At 37.8% G+C, this 22,251-nt stretch overlaps 4 protein-coding genes across 7 annotated transcripts in view; all 4 read left to right on the top strand.

Moving 5' to 3' along the window:
* The window catches only part of si:dkey-234i14.2 (heterogeneous nuclear ribonucleoprotein C), a 39,627-nt gene extending 31,664 nt beyond the window's left edge, over positions 1-7,963 (top strand). For all 3 annotated transcript variants that reach the window (XM_032519936.1, XM_032519870.1, XM_032519792.1), the window contains 4 exons: positions 3,890-4,056; positions 5,382-5,495; positions 6,443-6,600; positions 7,157-7,963. In XM_032519936.1, the coding sequence (XP_032375827.1) occupies positions 3,890-4,056; positions 5,382-5,495; positions 6,443-6,600; positions 7,157-7,195 (478 nt within the window). In that variant the 3' untranslated portion in view covers positions 7,196-7,963. The remainder of the gene's footprint in view (positions 1-3,889; positions 4,057-5,381; positions 5,496-6,442; positions 6,601-7,156) is intronic.
* Positions 7,964-9,162: 1,199 nt separating this feature from the next.
* On the top strand, positions 9,163-11,189 carry uraha (urate (5-hydroxyiso-) hydrolase a). Of its 2 annotated transcripts, XM_032520264.1 has the most exons (5): positions 9,163-9,395; positions 10,116-10,164; positions 10,290-10,429; positions 10,559-10,694; positions 10,897-11,189. In XM_032520264.1, the coding sequence occupies exons 3-5, from the start codon at positions 10,299-10,301 to the stop codon at positions 10,984-10,986; spliced, it is 357 nt and encodes a 118-aa protein (XP_032376155.1). In that variant the 5' UTR covers positions 9,163-9,395; positions 10,116-10,164; positions 10,290-10,298; the 3' UTR covers positions 10,987-11,189. The 2 variants fall into 2 exon arrangements, with proteins under 2 accessions (XP_032376155.1, XP_032376066.1); XM_032520175.1 differs by lacking the exon at positions 10,116-10,164.
* Positions 11,190-11,646: 457 nt separating this feature from the next.
* On the top strand, positions 11,647-15,566 carry pdcd5 (programmed cell death 5). The gene is made up of 6 exons (XM_032520373.1): positions 11,647-11,902; positions 13,112-13,155; positions 13,488-13,549; positions 14,020-14,111; positions 14,218-14,289; positions 14,712-15,566. The coding sequence occupies exons 1-6, from the start codon at positions 11,837-11,839 to the stop codon at positions 14,757-14,759; spliced, it is 384 nt and encodes a 127-aa protein (XP_032376264.1). The 5' UTR covers positions 11,647-11,836; the 3' UTR covers positions 14,760-15,566.
* Positions 15,567-16,385: 819 nt separating this feature from the next.
* On the top strand, positions 16,386-22,207 carry mvda (mevalonate (diphospho) decarboxylase a). The gene is made up of 10 exons (XM_032519698.1): positions 16,386-16,627; positions 16,903-16,973; positions 18,025-18,139; positions 18,244-18,390; positions 18,583-18,782; positions 19,019-19,093; positions 19,227-19,445; positions 20,721-20,836; positions 21,035-21,143; positions 21,564-22,207. Exons 1-10 carry the CDS (start codon positions 16,567-16,569, stop codon positions 21,642-21,644), a joined length of 1,194 nt encoding a protein of 397 aa, XP_032375589.1. The 5' UTR covers positions 16,386-16,566; the 3' UTR covers positions 21,645-22,207.
* Positions 22,208-22,251: the final 44 nt, after the last annotated feature.

Below are 22,251 nucleotides of genomic sequence, written 5' to 3'. Positions count from 1 at the left end.
TGTTGCAAGATGAGACATTTTTGGTACATACATATATGTTGTCACCATGTGCGTCTGTCTCAGTATGTTGACACTGAAGGAAAAATCTTCAACAGCACACTCTGTAGACCAAACTAACATAAAACCTGTTTCTCTCATCTCTGCCTTAAAACAAACTGTTTTAATTTACTGGAGTCTATACTCGACCAAATTGAGGGTATGTGAGGGACCAAGCAGTTAGGTAAGAGGAGTCACAAGGGAAGTTCTAAAGTGAGGTTTTTTTTATTTCCAAAAAATGGTTACAACAAAATGAAGCTTAAGTTAAAGGCCTGTAAAAGACGTCAAATAAATAGACGGTAACTAAAGCTCTGAAAATAAGAGACTCAAAAATACAACTGACCTACTACAAAAGAAACAAACGGGACTTATATATTGGCTGATCAGACCGATTTTGACACTAATCTACAAATAACAGCAAAACCTACATAAAAACTTATTCCAAAAGAAATGTACTTTTACTTAACCTTAACTCAACAAAAATACTCAATATAATATAAATCAAAACCCCAAAATATCTAAGGAGAGAATAAAGCTACCCCCAGGATGACAACAACCATACATTAGTTTACAAAATGCCCCTAAAAAGCTCTGAAATTTAGCATATTGTTTGGGATTGATCATGAACTCAGTTAGTTCCCTCTTCCCATGTTACTGCCAAATAGACTCTTGTTCAGTGTACAGTACAGTATGTGTAGTGGTTAGGTAGATGAGGTAGTTAGTTAGACTGAGAGTCACTCAGAGTGGTTCAATTGGTCCTCCATTGAAATTGCACAGGGACCTTCCCACATCCCCCAAGAAATACTCATAACACTTCACTCAGCACATCTGAATAAAAGCACACACACACACAGACACACACACTATACTATACTATACACTTCAAGCGCCTTTCTTGCACATATCGATGCTCTGTTGCTTTGAGAATAACTGTCAACTTTTCTTTGTTTTTTTTGCATTGGGTTAGCTCGTTCTGCATTTTTCCGTCTTTGCTCGGGGGGAACACTCACCACTGATTTTCAATTTGTTTTTAACACAGTGCATGATTATTCCCCATTCTGTTGGCTAGCACTACTGACAGCTCTGTGTGTGTGTGTGTGTGTGTGTGTGTGTGTGTGTGTGTGTGTGTGTGTGTGTGTGTGTGGTGTGTGTGGTGTGTGTGTGTGTGTGTGTGTGTGTGTGTGTGTGTGTGTGTGTGTGTGGAGGGGGGGATGGAAGTGTAGGCTATGTGTTCATATTTTTGTGTGCACACATGTTTGAATCTGGGTGAGAGTGCATGGGGACTGTGTGTGTGTGTGTGTGTGTGTGTTTCTGTTTTTGTTGTTTTGCTGAATATCAATATATGGGAAAGAACAAAATGACTTTTTGTCCACTGTCCTCTTGTGCGAACACGATAGAAAAGTGTCTTTCAACACACAGATAACAGCTCAAGCTGACAAAGCTGTTTTCCGTGTGGGGTCTAGTCCATAGAGACAAATACGCCCTCTCACACACACACTTTTCTGTAAATCCTCACTAGTCTACGGTCTCTCATTGTCTGAGCTTTCATTCTCTGAGATGACACTTCAAAGCCGGTGTAACAACACATTTTCTGTTTATCTGCCCCTGCAAGCTCCTCTAAAGAACTTTAAACTCCCAAAAGACTTTGGTCTTTGTGTCTCACCACATGGACTATACTGAAAGGCTCTAATCTCACACATTTAGGTGGCCTAATACACTTCATCCTTATGTGACATTGACATTGTGTGTGTCTGTAGACTGAAGAACACAGTCCATGCAGAAATATCAGTATCAAGTAGAGAGGCTTTAGAGAATATAACAATAGAGAAAACTTTTCAGTAAGTTGGGCTGCATTTGACTGACTGGCTAACAGCCCAATCAGTAAATCTACATTACCGTTCCAGGTCCAACTCCTTGGAGCTGGCAGCTTGCCTCCCTGTTGTTGGCTGGTGACCTACAGCAGGATAGCCTCTCTCAAGGGCTTTGCTGTGCTCAGACTGTTCTCGATCCAGATGTATCCAGATTGAGATTAGATTGAGTTGATCAGAATGATCAAGATGTTGTTATCTGCAGGTCTGAAAAGCACTCAATTCAGTTCCCTCATAAAAGTCTAGGATTTAATTTGCAAAGGTCTTGATGTATTTTATATATTTTTTCTTTGTGTGTGGTTGCGGGCTGTCGAGAGACGTTATATATTGTGCGTACTGAACAGTAAGATGTTTTTTTATTTTTGTTTTAGCCAGCACCATTAAACCGAAAACAAACACTGTTGTGCGCCAAGACTGCTCAGTTGGTTGAGCGGGCGCCCATACAGAGGTTTACTCCTCAACGCAGTGGGCCGGGGTTTGATTCCAACCTGTGGCCTTTTGCTGAATGTCATTCTCCCTCTCTCTCCCCTTTCATGTCTTCAGCTGTCCTGTCAAAAATAAAGGTAGAAAATGCCCCAAAAAACAAAAACACTGTCAATACTGCTAGCTAAAGCAAGAAGCTCATCTTTTTTCTAATGGGCAAGTGTCAACTCTTGCAAAAAGTTCAAATAATTCAATATTAAAATTGATGGTTAACCCATCCATACATTTTCTGTCACTTATCTAGACCAAAGTCCCGTAATTAATTATACTACGAATTATACTTATAAACACCTGAGAAGTACTGAAAGAATTTACATAAATGTCAAAGAATTAATGTCCAATAGATAATCATAGGTCCAATTGCCCCATTCTTTGACCGGTATGACCATTACATTTTATTCTATGTGGTATTAGAAAGTTCTTAAAAAGTCTAGTAAGTAAATTCTTTGGTGAACATGGCAGAAACCCGGCTATACGTTTTGGTTGTTTTTTAAGCCCAATCGCTCTCTCAATGCTACAATTAAATAGAAATACAGTAGAATAATTCATAGATTGGATTGGCCCAGTTGCTGTGTTTCACCTGGTCAATGATGTCGCATTGTGTCCATGAGTGCTGAGGTCAAGTGTGAGATCAAATCACTTTCTGCTTCAATCACGACATCACCTCTATTTCTATAGAAATACACAGGCATGCACACATACACACACAGAGTAGGTTTTGTAAGCACTTTATAGAGTTTGACTATGATACACCCCCTGTCACCAGCACTACCAGTGTGGGGTAGAGCTACTGATTGGCCCTGACAGAACCAATTACATTCAGTGACAGATAGAGACATGGAGCTGTCCACAGGAAGGAGGCAACGCCAGCGCAAAAGAGATAGAAACAGAGATAGAAAGTCAAAGCATAGAAAAACATAGAATTTAAATACCCATATATTACCTATGATTGCTTGAACAGATGGTTTTCTCTCAATGTCACATATTTCCTTTAATTACTTTTTTTCCAGCTTGTTTCACCTTCTTGTTTGAGCTCGGGCTGGGTTTGAACATTTTCAGCATGCCAATCCAGTACCTGAGTTTCGACACTGACACCAAAAACAAAACATTTCTCGATGCCTTCTTTTTGTTTTTCAACTTCATGTTTATTGAACAATTTCATACATAAACATAAATTACAGTATTTTCAATATTTATTGTTTTAAATCCTCAATGCCTCATTTTAAGAAATATAAACATATTTTTCTACAACATCCTTTCTTTTTCATGTAACTAAAGCCAAAGTTTGCAAGTTTAAGCGTAGCTGAATAAAATGCAGTCTAAAATTTGCAGAAATTTGATTGAAATCACAAACTCCATCCTCATGCACAACCATGTTTCATCTGATTTTAGTCAAACACTTGCATAAATTCACAGCACACCTTCAGACAAATTAAGAAAACTTGGTGCATGCACATAGTTAAAGATGAGTGGTTTTAAATCTATATCTACTGGATTTCTAGGGTGTATGACTACCAGCGTGTGCCGGCATCTCTGTCTCCTCTGCCCCTGGGACCCAGTCTGGCCAAGCGATCCCGTTCCTCCTCCTACTCCTCCGGGCACAGACGCAGTCGAGACAGAACCCACTCTAAAAGCTCCAGAGCCCACTCCACTTCAACCACAGCCAAGTGTGAGTAATATGAATGTAGTAAGTCACAAAAAGGTTGCATTAGATGCTGCAGATTTATACTGTTCAAAAACTCTGGTAAGGGGAATGCCTCCCTGTATGAACATTGAAATGATAAATAAAAAGCTTAGATCCATAGATCTTTTGCTTCTCATCTTTTCACTGTAAAGCATTCACAGACAAAATTAGCTGTGTGTAGTTTACTAGAGTCACAGTACACAATTAATGGGTATTGAAGTTCAAACAGTCAACAGTTTCTTTATCTATGAAGCTACAGTACTCTGATGAGAGAAACGGTACACTGGAGAAAATTAGCTGTATTCAAACCACAGCTCCATGACACCTAAATCTGAGCTTGAGTGGCATATCAGAAATGCTAATTAATTCTGCACATGCTGCCCAGCCAAGTAGTATAACTTTAAATAGTACCAATAGGCACTGATTTATTATTAAATACCCCAAATGGTTTACTTTGTAAGCTTTTTTCTTTCTTTCATTGTTGTTATAGGGACATTTTAGGACACATGCTTATTTGCTTTCTTACAGAGTTGGATGGGAAGATTGATACCACTCTCATGTAGTAGACAAAAGCCAGCTACTTAGACTTGAAACAGGGGGAAACAGATAGCTTTGTCTGCGGCGGCTGTGGCTCAAGAGATAGAGCAGGTCACACGGTTGGTGGTTTGATGCATGTTAAAGTGTCCTTTAGCAATTCAGTGAACCCCAAGTTGCGCCTCATATGTCATTTCTTCCACTATTGGTGTGTGAATAAGAGCCAAATTGTAAAGTGTTTTGTTAGTAGGCCAACACAGAAAGGCGCTACATACAGTAAGTAGAGTCCATATACTGTACATTTCTTGAAAGGAAGAAAGAAATCCACTTACCAGCACCTCTCTAAAGCTCACTAATTAACACATTAAATCTTGTTTGTTTATGTAAAAACGACAAGTTGTGGTTTTATGGGGGGTTATTATTTCTCAGTGACTTCCTGGAGTCTCTGCTGGTTGCTTGGCAACTTCACAGTCAGGAGAAAACCAAAGGAAGTTACTGCTCCCAGTTTACAGATTTCACATTTCAGTTTTTGTACTGATTAAACAAACATAACATCATGTGTTACTCAGTGAGCTTTACAGGTGCTGGTAGGTGGTTTTGTTACCTTAAAACAGAGCCATGCTAGCTTTTCCCTATGTTTCCAGTTTAAAAAAATAATAATTTGGCTAACCTCCTACCGAGGTAGCTTCATGTCAACTACAGGCTGAAAACATAAGAGTAATTTTGTAATTTCCTGTTGTGTAAATGTCCTTTACGAACTCTCTTGGTCTCTGCAGTAGGCATGGAAGAGTTGCAGGTGATTAAAAAGGAGCTGACTCTGATAAAGACACAAATCGATGGGCTGCTTGACAGTCTTGACAGGATGGACCCACAGAGGAATGACCACAAAGGTGAGACACTCATTCACAAAGACAGTGGCAGCAAGTAGGTGCCAGATCGAATGATAGCTAATCTATTCGCACATCAAAAACATTTTAAGGCAGACTCCGCCACTTTCAGATTTCTGCTTGATTAGCCCCACCAGTCACAACCCCAATCAAATGATTTAGGATCTGTGCTGCAGGGGAAAGTGGGGGATGGGAATGCACTGAACCACCAGAGCTACCCCCATTTTACCTGACAAACCAATTATTTCCCTCCAGTAAGGGATTTTTTAAAAGAGTTGAATGAAGGCCGATATCAACTGGAATGCGGGTGTCTGAATTTATGGTTGTGAGCAAATTATGGAACATGCTGAACAAACAGTGCGGTTGAAGGAACTGACTGATGAAGCTTCAGAAAACAGAAAATATCAAGGACTGAGAAGCACAGCAGACCAGTGTGCATGGGAGGAAGAGCTGCTGCTGCCCTCATATGGACATTTGACCACAATACAGTTATTGCACCTGCCAAAAACAGCCAATGAAAAGCACAGGGCAAAGCTTTATCTTTCTTCCTATAGGAATTGGTTTTACTGGATTCTTAATTAAACTGAAACACAGTTTACACCACTCATTTGGTGTGGTCCAACCTCCTTTGAGCACTATATCTTCAGTCTATGCTAAATTAACATGTAGACTACTACTTTGAATGACCTTGGACTGGCCTATTTAAAAGCTCTCATCTTCATATTAATTTAGCTCCAGTTCTACTTGATTCCCCAGTCCCTCACTATCTAGCTCTTCTGTCTAATGCTTTCCCCTCACTATCTCCTCATCTATCCTTCATCCAGTCCCTCCCACTCTCATCGATATTTTCATCTTTAAACCCACAGAAATGTATTTTCTTTACACTTCAAAGAAACTTAATCTCCACACCTCAACTCCATGCATGCATCTGTTTTATTCCTGTGTTGAAGGATCTCCCCTGAGAGAGGACAGTCCAGCTGGCTCCCCGTACGCTCTGTCTGCCAGCAGCCCAGAGCACTCCCTCTCCTCCCTCTCTCCACCCAGCTCCCGTCATCGAATCCACAGGGAGAAACCTGACCCAAGGGAGCCAGATGATGACCACCACACGGTAAATGCACCTGAAGTTTGTCTGCACTTGTTCAGGAATGACTTATAAGTGCTTTAGCGCAGTCAGTCCCTCTTGCTTTTCTTTTCCTGTTCCTGGTTATTTTATTGAGATTCACTACAAAGGTCAAAATAGTGCTGCAGCTGTTGTTAAGTATATGTGTCATGGCCACATTTTGTGGCTATAAATATATTAATACACAGGAAAACTCAGTGTTCTCTGGAAATTAAAAAACACCCAGAACAGATTTGAATTTTAAATTAATTGCAATTACATTATTTATTTCATTTATTTCATCTTTTTAAATATATCATTTCAATAAGAACATTTTGCTTTGGCTTTAAACCAGGACACAGTTTTTTGACACAGACAAGATAACCATCTTTCTGTCCTGTGAGGCGAGATATGACAACAACTACAGAGACTCCACTACTGTAAAATGAATTTCTACTTGCACCATTCTGTTTTACTTAGTCATCGTGAGCTTGCAGGTCAATGAAATGTCTCTTTGTTTTGTTGCTCATTACCCTGTCTTTGTCTGTCTGTCTGTCTGTCGAAGATGAGCAACCACAGCTCTGACCCCGAGGAAGAAATATGAGGGAGGAACATAAGAAGACGTAGAAGACATGGATTAAGTGCCAAACATGGAGGAAGAGAAAAGCAGACGCCAAGCTGACACTCATATCCATGGCTCAACAGGGTGTAGCCTACATATCAGAAAACACAAAGCGTTTAATTGTATCACAGCAACTTGGTTCCTGTGACTTTTAAGTAAAACTAAAACACTGATACAGGTGACTGATATAAATCAAGTACACATCTGATTAAGAAGAATTTGGTATGTTGGACTGAGAGAGTAATTATAAAGGACAACTGGAAGCAGTGGCAAACTTATCTTTTCTAAATTTGGCCTAAGTAGGCCTTCCCTTTGAACTGTATGAGAGGATTTGTACCAATGCCAGTGTTCCAGTATTAATCCGAATATTGCAGTATTAATCCAAATGAGACAATAGGGTTCTCTGATTAAAACCGTGTAAGCATTTTACCAATTTACCTTCCTCACATTCACATGTTCCACATTCTGAAACAGGCAGCACATGCCAGAATCTGATTGTACATAAAGTAATAATTTATGTGTGGTCTTATATCTAGAATTAGATAATGTACAAACATTATAGAACCGGGAATATAATTGAAGCATGGTCAGTTTTTCACCATGTTAACAGCTTACTTATATATAATTACTTTCAGAATAGGGGTAAAACTGGCATTGTGTGCATGTACTTTAATGTGAAATGAAAATAACTTCTGTGGATCACAAAGTAATTTGACTTGTGAAAGCAAAATAAATCGGTACACTCTCATATATGATCTGTCAAGAAGGCTTCATGTTGATGCTCAACCCACCTTTTCTACTTATTGTATACTTCTATCAGAGTTTAGCTACTCAAAGTAAACACAGTAATCTTTGAGAGATTAAATAGTCACACATGTATTAGAGGAATGTTATTACTCTCTTCCACCATGTATTTGGCACTTTTAAGACATGCAGATGCCCAGGTCCGTGTGTAATATTGTGTATTATTGTAAACTTTACTGTAATGGTTGAACTGTCTGATTTTAATCTTGCTGTAGGTCTTCTCATATGTTTTTTAAAAAGAAAAACAAGTATGTTATTCTTATGGTGTTAGTTGTTTTTGTTTGCATTCTTCAGATTAGCAAAGTGGAAATACTCATTGTCACAGTAATAAAAGTATTTTCATATTGAGTATACATACAGTACATGGGAGTGTGTTTTTTCATTCTGAGAGACCAAGATAGACAGAGTAAAACATTATAAGAAAACACTTATATAAATAATGTGAAGAATCCATAGTTATCTTTAATTGATCAATTTAAAAATCCTGAAATGTTGGAGGCATGACCTTAGTTCAGTCTCACCCTCAAACAAAAATTGTGCACATTCTCATCCATACTGTGCGGTTTTGAGGGCTGCTGTGTGCCTGGTTTAGGATGATGCCATCAACACTGCCCAGACTGCAGCAGTTTCCACCAAGAGCAAGTTGTCCATTGCTGATTGGACTCCAAACTTCTGTGACAACAACATGGCTGCCAGGATAAAAACAGATCAAAAGATACATTTTCTGCTGTAAGTTATTTAGAAACAAAAGAGAGAAAATATTACAATGCTCCCAATTTACCACTCTCTTCAGCAAAACATTGTGTTTCACTGACTCACTATTCTTTATTAGCAAATTTGCTAATAAAGACTAAGAAGAAAAAAAAAATAGGACTATCCATATGCATCATGGTCAAAAAGCCAGATAATTTTCTGTCATGCTCAAAGTTATAATTTTTCCTCATTATATTATCAGTGATGCACAACATGTTTTAATGTGTTTACAGAGCTGTGCTTGTGTAGTGTTCACTAACCCAGCAGTCAAACATACCAATGTCAGAAAATGATTCCATCAATTGTGCTCATCTGCATGCGCCTCGGCCTCTGAGCAGTCCACTTTTATCGTCCCTTTCCACTAAGTTCAAAGTGCTGAAAGCATAGTGTGCCCAACCAGTCTTCTGTTGACAAAAAGATAAGCACATGTTTACTGAATGTCATGCTTAATAGGGCAGTGTGCACAAATGCAGAAGGACAATGTGACAAATATCTAATACTGTTTAATAAAACATAAAATTAGTTTGATTTGGTTAAAACGGCTGAGTTTGGATTTTATTCATCAGTGCACATGAGTGCATACAGGGTGCATCAACTCAAGGGTCATATTGTGTGTGAAAATAAGGTAAGCGAACCATGATTAACACATATGTGAAGTGATGAATATGAAATATGTTGTATTGTACCGGCGTACACTATTTCATGGCAACAGGAACTTTGATTTGATCTGGCATTTGATGTAATAATTGTGGACTGCAAAATCTTAAATCCTGGGTTACTATTCATCAGTTAGATGTTAATAATAGTAATAAGCTTTTCAAGATAATTACATTACCTTTTATATGATCATCCTGAGGATTACTACATAACAAATCACAACTTGCATGTTGAAGTTGCAATTTTTTTCCAGGATTTCAAATTTTAATAGATAACAGACAAAACTATAAATCTGCAGAAATCAGCTTATGTGTAGGATTTTTACTCTGCATTCCCAAATATTCCGACATATTATTTAAATACAATATTTTAATTTGAACACATCCATATTTGATGGTTCTCCCTTTAAATGTCTAACTTTTGATTACTACTGAAGGAAGCAGAAAGCATAGTATTAAATTGTGTATATACATCAAAATACTCTCATATTTCAACTTAGTTTTTGACATACCATTGTCTGAAAACTTTGAAAAAGCTGTACTATACATTTAATATGGGGTGTTAGAGTGTGAGTCTTGTCAAGTTGGAATAAACTGCCAAAGAAAATTAAAAAATCCTGTGAGCTCAATGTTGCTTTAAGAAAAGTAGGCCGGCATTAGTTTTTTTATTTTATTTATCTTGTATTTAGCCAGGAAGGTCCCATTGAGATAGAAGATGTCTCCTTCCAGGGAGTCCTGGTCAGTATACGTATACATCACGTTTTTGCCAAAAAAGTATTCACCGAATTTTTAATCTTGTGGTCTAATGTGATTTCTTTAGATTTAAGTAGATCCATTTAAAGTCGTACTTCCTTGTTCTGTAGATCCCGGCAATGGCAGGCTCACCTAGTCCTCTGACCATCCATGTGCTGAACACTGCAATGGGTGTCCCTGGCTCAAACATGGCCCTCAGTCTCTATCGACAAGACCCCTCCACTAATGCCTGGAGTTTGATAACCACTGGGTAAAAACCTGAGAACAAAAGCCATAGGCAAAATATCATATATAGTCACAAAGTTTGATCACAGAAACATTTCAAATAGCACTACTGGAATATATATGTTTTTTATTCACCCATATGTTTTCTCAACAGGACCACTAATGCTGATGGACGTTGCCCAGGACTCATCACAAAACAAATATTTACTTCTGGTGTGTACAGAATGCGTTTTGAGACTGCTCAGTACTGGGAGAGTATAGGGGAGACCTGCTTTTACCCGTATGTTGAGGTGAGGAAAGGCTTAAAATGTTGTGTGTTGACATGTTAATTTCAGCTTTCATTCTTAGGAGTAATGTTGCTTTACTTTTGTAGGCTATACCATATTTTTGTTACTAGATTAGTGAATTTGTATCCTCATTTAATCATGTGTATGCTGTTAATAATCTAAAGACTATCGGTCAGTTGTTGATCTCTTTGGTGTTTTGTTGCAGATTGCCTTCACTATAAATGACCCAGGCCAAAAGTACCACGTCCCTCTACTCCTGAGTCGTTTCTCTTACAGTACATACAGAGGGAGCTAAAGATCAAGTGAGATAAACATCCTGCAGCTCCCTCCATCTATCCGCTGTTGAACACATCACAGGCAGAGGCATCTCCACCAAGAATATTCATCTCAGCACCATCCTAGCTGTCAAATCTATCATCAAAACAATACACATTTTGAATGATTCTTCCATTTAAATAATGATGCTATAATCAATAAAAGAGATTTAGCAAATCAAGACCCATATTACTTATATAGACTACTTATTATGCTTCCATAATATGTATCTCTTATTTCAAACAGTTATTAAGACACACAGTGGTTTAATTAACCTATCAAATAAGAGATCAAATCAGGTCAGAGATAAAATCAAATGTGTATTTTATCACTCTCTCTGAACTTTATGCAAAGTGAAACTGAATAAAATTCACATTTTGTATAAACAGCATTAAATAAGGTCTATCATACATAGAGCCTACACTGTTATCAAAAATAAAACCTTAAAGTCAAATTATGTCACACTTGAGGCCATCCCTAATGTAAACAGTATTAGATTACTTATTGGTTAAAACCTTGAATAAATTGGCCTATAATACGAGAAATAAGTTATCTGGAACAAAATGAACATTTATTTCATTTCCAGAAATGTGTCCAGTAAAGTAGACCACACTCCAAACCTCGATTTCTTCTTCTTATGTGATCCCTACTCCGTGCTCGACTGCTTTAGCCTGGGTGTTGGATCGGTTTTTTTCGATGTTGATTACGCTCCCCTGAACCAGCTAGGTAGGGCCTTGCCACTGATGGGAGTTTAGGGTGCATTTCACTACGTTACCTCATCCCTTCTAAGTCTATTAGGTCCATCCTACTATTAAACATATTAGTAAACCATGGCAGACGACGAATTAGATGTAATTAGGCGGCAAAGAATGGCGGAGCTACAGGCAAAGCACGGGGTAAGGACAAAACATGAGCTGAAGCGTGTTAGCGGCCGCCTTAAAAGGAGATGCTGAGTTCGCTATGCTTTTAGCTAATGTGGCTAAACCAGTCACCACAACTCAAGTAGTTTAAATGTCACTCAAGGGGCTATACATAGCCCATTATTGAGAGCCATGCTCAATGTAAATATACTGTAATTTACTCTCCAAGTCTCACGGGCATTGCGCACGCCCCTCTGTCACAATGACCGTGTTAGCTGAGCAAAATTGATCAACGACTAATAACAAATGAACCTTTAACAGTGTTTCTGGTAAATTCAGTGCATAACGTAGACTGGCGAGCAGTTGTGGTTGAGTATTTCCTTAGATTGTCGGTAAGATTTCGGTTTCCTAGCCACATAGTCTTATACCTGAAACATTAACAAATAAAAGGTATGTTTGAGGTGCTTAGGGCTCATCCCATCCTTTCTTCAGCTTTCAGTTCTCGAACCAAACCAGAACACTTTACAGACTCATCAGAATTGGGTATATTATTATTTTGATTGAGCTAAATAGTAATATAGCAGATTCTGAGAAGTCAGGAATAGAAGGAGAGGAAGAAAGGTCCTTGATTTTTATCCGTTGTTGTGTTTGTACAATCCACCACTCTTATAAAAATGTATAAAAAAATAGGAACTAGAACTATAATAATATGAACAATCACTAAACATAATGGTATCATAAAAGTTTGTACGACATACGGTATTTCACGCTGCAAACATATATGGATTAGAAGGTGAAACAGAAAAACAATACTGCAGCACATTGTGATATCCATCTAGATTAAGATCTATACATCTGTTTAGACATTAAGCTATAATTATTGAACTTCCTGATGCAATGTGGGTGGATGTTAATGACATTATCTTTTAAACTAAAATATAGTAAAACGTGATTTTAGAAATGTCTCTTGGCTCCAACTGTGCTCCTTATTTTGAACCATGGAGGTCTTTATGATTTATTTCTCACATGAAAAACTTGATTGAAAAACTCAGGTTTAATCAAATAATCAAGCAGCGTTAAGAAAGTCATTTTGACAGTTATTAAGGTCATCTGTGAGACCGTTACCAAGGGGAATATTGGGCTGGTGTTGAAATAGTTTCTTATTAGGTTATAAGTCCTTTAGTTTGCTAAATGCAGAAATACAACCTATATATAATGCTGCTGCTGTCTCACATGTTCTTTCAGGATGCTGCAAATAATCAGCAGCAAGGAGAGGAGGCCAAGCAGAGGTGAGATATGTTAATTCATTTAAAGCAGACACATTTAGTGATTTAACTTGTACTTATGTACAGTACAGTTTCTTTATTACTTAAATATATAAAGTTTACATTAATCAACACCTGTGTACTGAATTAGCTTCAAATTATTGTGAGATGATTACTGTTATGGTTACAGTATATTGGAAAGGAAAGTTAAGAACACTTTATATAAATTATTTTGATGGCTTGACAGTTTAATATTAGTATGTTTTATTTTTGTTTTCCTTTTACTGGTCTCAGACTTAGATCCAAACAGTAGTAAGTAGTGCTGATGTGGTAATATTGTTACTTTTTATTCACAGGGAAACAGACATGAGGAACTCTATACTGGCTCAAGTTCTCGACCAGTCTGCCCGTGCCAGGTGTAAGTGTGCTCTCAGATTTTATGTCCAGCCTGTTGAAAGGAATCTCTTTGGAAATGAACCATTCTCTTGTAGACCAAATGTGTATTTATTTAGCATATTAAAAATGAGTGAAACACAGTAATGCAGGAAATATGTGTGAAAATCAGATTGTAAATAAGTCTAGATGATGAGAGGAACACACCTTGTGAAAGCTGTTTCAAACTGTCATTTGCCACTGTACAAAGCCAAGTCACCTATGGCATATCACCATTTATGAATGTTCTAGAAAAGAATCATAACATAAGTGGCTTCTAGTCACGCCAATGAAAGTGTCATACAGGACTCAAATAAGGAATGTCCTCTCACTGAATTCCAGTGCTCCATTGAAACCATATTGGGTGATGATTAAGCTGTGATGTGCAGCTATACTGTAAATACCACTCACATGTAAACACAAGGTGGCTAAATCAATTTCTTTTCTTTTTTTCAGTGAACAATCTTGCTTTGGTGAAGCCGGAGAAAGCCAAAGCAGTTGAAAACTATCTCATTCAAATGGCTCGATTTGGAAAATTGGGAGCAAAGGTAAAAAAAAAAGACCTTGTTGTGTTTGGAGTAGGCTAATGATATGATGTTAATGTTCTTCCTAATGCCAGCAGTGCAATAAATGGATGTTTTCTTCTTTTGTCAGATTTCGGAATCAGGCTTGATCGAGATTCTAGAAAAAGTCAGTCAGCAAACAGACAAGAAGACGACTGTCAAAGTAAGTTCATCAAATCAATCCAATACACATAGAACTGTCAAAACGGGTCAAAAATTGCATTTGAATGTTCCTTCCAGAAACACACAGGTTCGAACTATTGGAAAAACTATTTTTGTACATTATGTCCATAAGATGGCAAGCATAACCTACAAGAAGATATGCATAACTACTTGTTTAGGCATATTTATTCCAACAATAACATGTCTTTTAAAAGATATCTACATACCTACACATTACAAAATTAACTAACATTAATAAACTAATAGTCCTACACTGTGATATTTGATATAAAGACCGTAATAGACCTCTCTCTGCGCCCTCTGGGTCGCTAAACAGTCAGCCCCAAAAACGTCAACTATATTTGATTCCTTATCAGTCACTTCTTGCCTCCCTCTTACATCTTTATGCTCTGTACTTTTCAGTTCAACAGGCGGAAGGTGATGGACTCAGATGATGAGGAGGATTACTAACTTCAAACATGAGCCCAGGAACAGGCCAAGAAATTGGGAGAGGATATGCTTCACTGGGACTCTGATGCTATCTTTGACCTGTTAGCTGAATCTGGGATGCCGGACTAGCTTCTGTGTGTCTCTGGAAACCACATTATCAAGAGGGAAGAACAATGTGGAGTTGACATTGTGAGGGGGATGGTGGGGGTAGAATACACACACTGTCAAATAAGGGGCTCTTTTGCGATCTCTTTTCCATCAAGTAGCTACTAATGTGCTCTGCTTGTGTTTTACCCCTGACTGCTCATGGCATTGTTTGACTCCTTTAGTCCCTCTCAAGTTTGAAGTTTTTTGAAGTAGTTACTCTCTTGTTCTTTATTTTCCCCAGGCTTGACTTCTGTTCCTCAATCACAAGAAGCTAGACAAAATGCAAAACACACTGCTGCTGATTCAATTTGTCTAGACTGTGAATACAGTACATTGTTCTCTGGTCAGGGCCAGCATCCCATTAGCTTTGGATATTTTCTTTCTGCTAACATGTATCGTAAAGGTTTACATAAAACAATTTTAAAAAAGCCTTACATTTCAATGTTTGTTTTCTAGTGAACCACTTCTAAATTTTGAAAAGGTTTGTATTTGTTTTACAAAGATTATTTTCCTTTGGTCAAATCATCACACTGTATCCTCATTAGCATAGAAAAGGTTGACTTACTGTTTCTTTATAAATGATTGACTATTTCTGCTGAAATTGAACAATTTCAAGAGTTAAAAAATTGCCAGGTGTATCCAACAACTTTTAAAAATAAAAAACACAACGTAGAAACGTGATTTAATTTTTTTTTCTGTAAGAAATGCACTGAATCAAGTCCAAAAGCAAGCTTTTCCCCACAATAACGGGTTGCATTGCCGTGAATTAGTTAGCTGGAGTTTGCATGGCTTTACAGTCAATATTCATTTTTACAAACACGATAATTTAGTGATTCTTTAATTCATGTTCTTCATTGATTTGCACTTATGTCTTTCTGCATTTCACCACTGGTGGAAGACTTTTCGGATCGTTCATTAAATGCTCCATTACAAAAATTCTGTATTGGAAAAAGTTTACTTAATTAAAGGTTAACCTACCTTAGTATTATCCACAACATGTACTTAAAGTAAAAAAAATAATCTATACTGCCATGTATGGCTTAGTTTAATGTACAGTATAACAATGCATACATAGTTCATAAGGTGCATTTCATTATGTACAATTTGCCTTTGAAATGTAATGGAGTAAAACAGAAAATAGTACGAACTTGGAAATACTTAAGTGTAATTATTATAAAATTTTACCAGAGTACTGCAATATTTACACAGACTTTGAGTTTTTCCTTGTAGGAAACGTTTGATATAAAACGGTATTTACAGTCAGATTTTTTAATTTAATTGTGTGTCATATTATTTAAGTCCCTAACCATGGATTTTGTTATTAATATACATTTCGTAGATATGAATAAAACAGGTAAACTATGAATGAACTAACCCTACCCCTGTGGGATGGCCTCTGTCCTTGCCCCACTTTCGCACGACAGTGGTCAGATAATTTCTCATTGGCTATTAATCAAAACGGCTCGACTCTGATTGGTCGCAGGGTTAGCCACACGTAAACCCAGCCAATCGGGAGACACGTCAAGAAAAAGCAAGGTACGGCAGCACAAGAGTTAGCTAGCTTAATTGTTACTGCTGCTAAACACTAACAGGAGCTTGGTACAGGGTATTACAAAGTGTTCAGGTACAGTTTTATCAATATAAACACCGGTTTACATACACAGCTCTAACTGGGGATAGTATGGACAAGTCAAACACAGTTACTTGCACCGCTCCTGTGAACATAGCTGTCATCAAATACTGTAAGTAACGTTAACGACATTACCTCGACTTATGCTTCAGGTGGTTTAGCTCTAGGACATCATGATGTGACATCCATCTAGTTTGCTATGATTGAAATATCTTGCAAGATATTTAAATCCTGTCTAACATTAAACAACAATAACGTTACATGTTTTTCTTGTATGGTGACTTGTGCATCATGTAATACTGGGCATTAAATGGATGGAGCAACTTCAAGTCTGCTTCAGTCTAATAATACCTCAGTTATGCATTTTGTATAAAACTTACTTTTCAGGGGGAAAGAGAGATGAAGAATTGATTCTACCCATTAACTCATCGTTGAGCGTCACATTGCATCAAGACCAGGTATTTATGTAAACAGCAATGTGTTCAATCCGACTATGAAACATTAATCTAAGTGTTGTTGCTCCGGTCCAGAGCAGCTATAGTGAACGGCTGGGGTTTCTTGCCACGGGGCTCCAGCGCCAAATCTTATAGGTTTTTAAAGAAATCGATTATGATTGAGTAAATGTTCTTCTGTTCGCCTACTATTCAAGTCAGTATTGAAGACCCCAGTTACTCGGCATTGTTGAGGTTTCTTGATTTGCAACTGGCGCAGCCCATATTATTATTGCATTGCAATTCAAATGTAGCAGATTTGTCAGCTAAACACTCATTCTGTCAAATGTACTGCAGCATAGTAGAATAAGATTTAAGATTAGTAATGCTGTTTATTTCATATTCCTACCTTACCTGTGTTATGTAACTCAGAAAAGTAACATCTCTCTTTTTAAGTGGCAGGAGTGAACATTTGTCATTCTCAGCATTTGTTGTGTAATGGTTTCAGAATGTTAAAGTCAGTTGGAGAACAATTAGATACAAATAGGATGTAGGATCTACAGGATGATTTTTCCCCCCTTGACAACTGTCATGTTTTCTCTAAGTGATGTATAGATTTTTAATCATTCTTTTATCAAATGGCTTGAAAAATAGTTCATATAGCTGCTATAAATGGAAAAAGAATCTCTCCAATGGACCATACCCCAAGACCCACTAAGTTTGTGCTGAGACCAGAATGTTTACAACATCTGGCTCTGACCCAGGTCACTTGTGCTATGTCTTGCATTTTGTAGTGACAAACTTTGTAGCAGAGCTGGCAATAGAATATAGTGTCAAAATTTGTGTGAAATTGTCGCTGTAAAAGGTTTCTTTGAAATATGTAATGAAACAGCACAATTGCTATGTTGATGGCAGATACACATGCATGCATGATTATAGAAAATAATACCCTTTTAGTTGAATTGTACCGGGATAATGGGAAGCATACATGTCATTTATGACAAGTTTTCTAATCTGGCTTTGTATCAGTGATTAGATGTCTACAATTTGATATAGATCTGTCTTGTCTTCTATTCAGCTGAAAACAACTACAACAGTTGCAACCAGCAGATCATTTCAGGAAGATCGAATATGGCTAAATGGCAAAGAGGAGGACATAACCCATCCTAGACTACAGTCCTGTCTGAGAGAGAGTGAGTCCTGTCTGTTTCCTCATAAAAAGCACAGAGATGAGAACAACTTTGCGTTTGAGAGTGCGCAGGCCACCGCATCCTTTTTCTGTGTTTTCTGTATTTAGTTCGACGACTGGCAAGAAAGAGAAGTAATGACAGGGACCTCGCTTTGGATTCAACTTGTTTGTCTCACAAAGTCCACATCTGCTCTGTAAACAACTTCCCCACTGCTGCCGGGCTCGCCTCTTCAGCCGCTGGATTCGCTTGTCTAGGTGAGAATGTGCCCTACACTGATGTCACTAGAGTACTCATTTTATTAGAAGCTCGACAGCTGATCTTTGAATGAGAACAGTTCGGACTTGTGTGCCCATTCTTCTAAAAACCATGTCTATCTGACATTTAATAGATTCCCATTTTACCCAGTCTCTTCTGCTCCTACCCATTCTTTCTTCATTGTCATGCAGTTTACACTCTGGCTCGGGTGTTTGGCGTAGAAGGGGAGTTGTCTGCCATTGCTCGGCAAGGCTCAGGCAGCGCATGCCGTAGTATGTATGGAGGGTTTGTCCAATGGATCATGGGACAGAAAGACGATGGCAAGGACAGTCTAGCCCAGCAGGTGGAGCCGGAGACTCATTGGCCCGAGCTCAGAGTCCTTGTACTAGTGGTAAGTCAGTATGTGTGTTTGAGAGAGAGACAAAGGAGAAAAAAAATGTCAGGCAATCAGTTATGTCTTGGCACAGTTGTGCTCTATTGTGAAGGTCACATACTTTTTTTACTTCTATAAATGGCAGTATCTTGTGCTACATGTAGGCCTAAAGCAAGCATCTTTACTAGTGAACACAATGCACACATTAATTGAAAAAAGTAAAACGTTATATAAATCAATGCACTTTTTCACAGGCCAGTGCTGAGAGGAAGCCAGTGGGCAGCACCTCTGGGATGCAAACCAGTGTACAAACAAGCTGTCTCTTAAAGGTACTTTGTTCACTTACATTATTCAGTGCACTTACTGTCAATACTGTTGAGGCGAGTAGTTTATTTACACTGTATTGAAAGCTAACTTGTTGTTACTCACAAGAGGGTCTATGTCACTGGTCTCTGTGTGCAGCACCGTGCCGAGTCTGTCGTCCCAGGCCGCATGGCAGAGATGATTGAAGCGGTACAAAGAAAGGACTTTGCTGCATTTGCTGAACTAACCATGAAGGACAGTAACCAGTTCCATGCAACCTGCCTTGACACATACCCTCCCATCTTCTACCTCAACAGTGTGTCTCAACAGGTTATCAATTTGGTGCATCGGTATAACAGACACTACGGGGAGACAAGGGTGAGAAACTTTATACTTCTGTATCTCAGAATACCAGAACATATCAATGTAGTTGTCCTTCTGGTATAGTGTTGGACAGCTATGTATTTACCTTTTTATTTTAAATACTGCATTATTACGCAACAATGGTACAACTCTGACAATTAAAGAAAGCAAATCAAATGTACTTTGCATAAAGAAATACAGTAATAAATGGAAAAATGGCTGCTTTAAAGCGTAACTCTCACCAATATGCAACCTAGGGTCTTTTTGTGAATATACCTGAGTCAAACTTTTATTTAAAAGCATAATTAGGACGGAAGTGCCACTCACTGTAGCTGTTGGTTTTTCCAGTCACCGTCCATCTAGCAAGTCAAAAACAGTCGAGGGAGGAGATTAAAGATGGAAAGCTCCTGAAGCTTAGTTCCATATAAATGCATGGATACTTTGTTGTTTGTCATTAGAAAAAAAAAATATTGACCTTGTAGTTGAAAAAGGAGCCTCATATAAGAATAACATTTCCTCTTATGGAGTCCGTTCATTTGCATTCGAAGATTGATTCTTTTTGACTGGCAAAGATGGCTGCTAGCGGAAACAACAACAGTTACAGTGAGTTGTTCAGAACCTCTCTTTTTAGTAAACTCTGTGTACACAAACAATGTTCTCAGTGCTAGAGTTCATGTGTAGAGCCCCTGGTGAGACTTTGAGTAAAGTCCCATGTTGTGTTGAACCTTCTTGGTGTTTTAAAAATAGTGATTTTGATGCTATAATAGAAGTGCCCCTAGCACTCCCATTCAAAAGGCCATTTGACCAAAAAACAATAATAAGGTAAATCTTAAAAGCGGTACTTCCATCCTACTTATGCTTTTAAACAGAAGTTTGACTTGGGTACATTCACAAAAAGACCCTAGGTTGCATTTTGGCGAGAGTTACGCTTTAAAGGTTATAAATGAATGAATTATAAAAAATGTCCAATTGCTTGGAAAATAGCAGTTATGCAGTACATGCTTTGTAGTTAATAAAGCTAAAACATGTAAACTACAAACATACTTAAAAAGTTCTTCAGATTGTTTGTGGCAGTGTGTATGTCTTATAATAATGTCCTCCATACATCATGTATAACTGTAGCCACTTTTGTATCACTGCTATTAAGTGGATGCTCTTTCTTTCTTGTATTAGAAATGTGCCTCAGTTCATACAGCTGATTTTCTGAGATGGTGTAATGAAGATGTGAAACTTGTGGGGTGGTTTTTAAACTCTTTATGTGACGGTCATGGTCTGTTTGTCCCCCTCTAGTTGGCCTACACATTTGATGCAGGACCAAACGCTGTGATCTACACTCTACAGCAGCATGTTCCTGAATTTGTTCAGGCAGTTGAACATTTCTTCCCCCCAGAGACAAACAGAGGACAGTAAGTTAACAGTTAACCGACTTAATTTGATTTAGCTCTGCATAGTATGACTGACATACAAACTAATTAATTCTTCGAAAAATGTGATTTATATACATAAATACACAGTGTTTCTTTGGCTCCTTATACTGCTGTTTATTAGGGTGTGTTTGCTTTCAGCCTCCTTGAAGTCATTAAATGTTTCTTTCATCTCTGCAGGTTTATTAAGGGTCTTCCAGTTAACCGTGTTGCTCTTTCTGAGGAACTGAAACAGGCAATTGGTCTAGAGCCCATGCCAAAGGGAATAAGCTACATTATTAGTACCAAGGTACACATATACACACAGATGTTATCACTCTGTACCTCAGTTGTTTTTATCAGTTCACTTCAAACAGCAACTGAAAATCAATGTTATCTGTTTTTATTTAAATGTCTTGGTGTGTCTATCTCAAGGCTGCACGTTATACATTATATTGCGAGACACCTTCAATTTATGTCAACATTTCCTTTTGACATTTCCCTTAACGCAACTTTGTGTTGCACTACTTCAGTTGGAAATTGTGGCATATATTGTGCTATACAGTAGTTCCTCTGCTTCACAGAGTCTTTGACCTTTGGATGTTTATAACAGGTTTAGACTTTATTAGAACAAGATTTTAAAATAGCATTTTTACATGTTAACCCACAGACAGACTTACAGATGATGCGTTATTTTGTATAATGATCTTTTTTGCGTTTTACATTTAAGGCTGGACCAGGCCCTCGTGTTGTGGAGGATCCCACTCAGCATCTACTTGGATCTGATGGGCTGCCCAAGAAAATTATGTGATGCCCTGCAGCCCAAAATGGACAAAGTTCCACAGAGCAATAGTGAAACCAATTCAGCAGAAATCAAATCTGCAGTTACAGTAGTCATATGTAACTAGGTTTTTACAATCCAAGCAACACCAGATACCTTCCTTACAGTTGTGGATGTTTATATGTTGGCCTTTAATTATCTAACTACTGGTGTGCCTCTCCTCAGCTATTTATTGCACATATCTCAGTATCTACAAGTGAATACTGTTTCAGAGGTATTTGACTTATCTGTTTAGTCATAGACATGAGCATCTGCTCCATTTTGAGGCGGTAAATAAATGGAAATGCTGATATTGCTCAAAGGTACTGCCAATGTGCACTGAACCATGAATACAGTTTAGCACTGCAGCTGCAGTGTGCTCTCTGTCCTATCTGAGCACATGATTATGTCTAGGATGTTTTGAATTTATGTATGTATCAATGTATTTAAGGAGGGAGTTATAATTATGGTCACTTTGTTTTCATTTTTCATCTTGTGAAAAAAGAATTTCAAATTTACAATACATTCGTAAATTATGTCAATTTTATTCAGTAACATTAAATAAAATATATTTTAGTCAATATAATTGTTTATTGTT

This window comes from Etheostoma spectabile, chromosome 1, assembly GCF_008692095.1.
Source record: "Etheostoma spectabile isolate EspeVRDwgs_2016 chromosome 1, UIUC_Espe_1.0, whole genome shotgun sequence".
Taxonomy (NCBI): Eukaryota; Metazoa; Chordata; class Actinopteri; order Perciformes; family Percidae; genus Etheostoma; species Etheostoma spectabile.
This window is presented reverse-complemented; position numbering and strand designations above follow the sequence as displayed.

What these genes read in the sequence shown, in the direction of transcription:
- uraha (XM_032520175.1), top strand. Translation starts at nt 9,342, where the DNA reads ATGAGTGCATACAGGGTGCATCAACTCAAGGGTCATATTGTGTGTGAA. An exon ending in ATATTGTGTGTGAAAATAAG is followed by an intron (nt 9,396 to 10,289) that starts GTAAGCGAACCA and finishes CTTGTTCTGTAG; the next exon opens with ATCCCGGCAATGGCAGGCTC. An exon ending in TGGAGTTTGATAACCACTGG is followed by an intron (nt 10,430 to 10,558) that starts GTAAAAACCTGA and finishes TTTTCTCAACAG; the next exon opens with GACCACTAATGCTGATGGAC.
- pdcd5 (XM_032520373.1), top strand. Translation starts at nt 11,837, where the DNA reads ATGGCAGACGACGAATTAGATGTAATTAGGCGGCAAAGAATGGCGGAG. An exon ending in AGCTACAGGCAAAGCACGGG is followed by an intron (nt 11,903 to 13,111) that starts GTAAGGACAAAA and finishes ATGTTCTTTCAG; the next exon opens with GATGCTGCAAATAATCAGCA. An exon ending in ACAAGAAGACGACTGTCAAA is followed by an intron (nt 14,290 to 14,711) that starts GTAAGTTCATCA and finishes TGTACTTTTCAG; the next exon opens with TTCAACAGGCGGAAGGTGAT.
- mvda (XM_032519698.1), top strand. Translation starts at nt 16,567, where the DNA reads ATGGACAAGTCAAACACAGTTACTTGCACCGCTCCTGTGAACATAGCT. An exon ending in TCACATTGCATCAAGACCAG is followed by an intron (nt 16,974 to 18,024) that starts GTATTTATGTAA and finishes TCTTCTATTCAG; the next exon opens with CTGAAAACAACTACAACAGT. An exon ending in CCAGAGACAAACAGAGGACA is followed by an intron (nt 20,837 to 21,034) that starts GTAAGTTAACAG and finishes TCATCTCTGCAG; the next exon opens with GTTTATTAAGGGTCTTCCAG.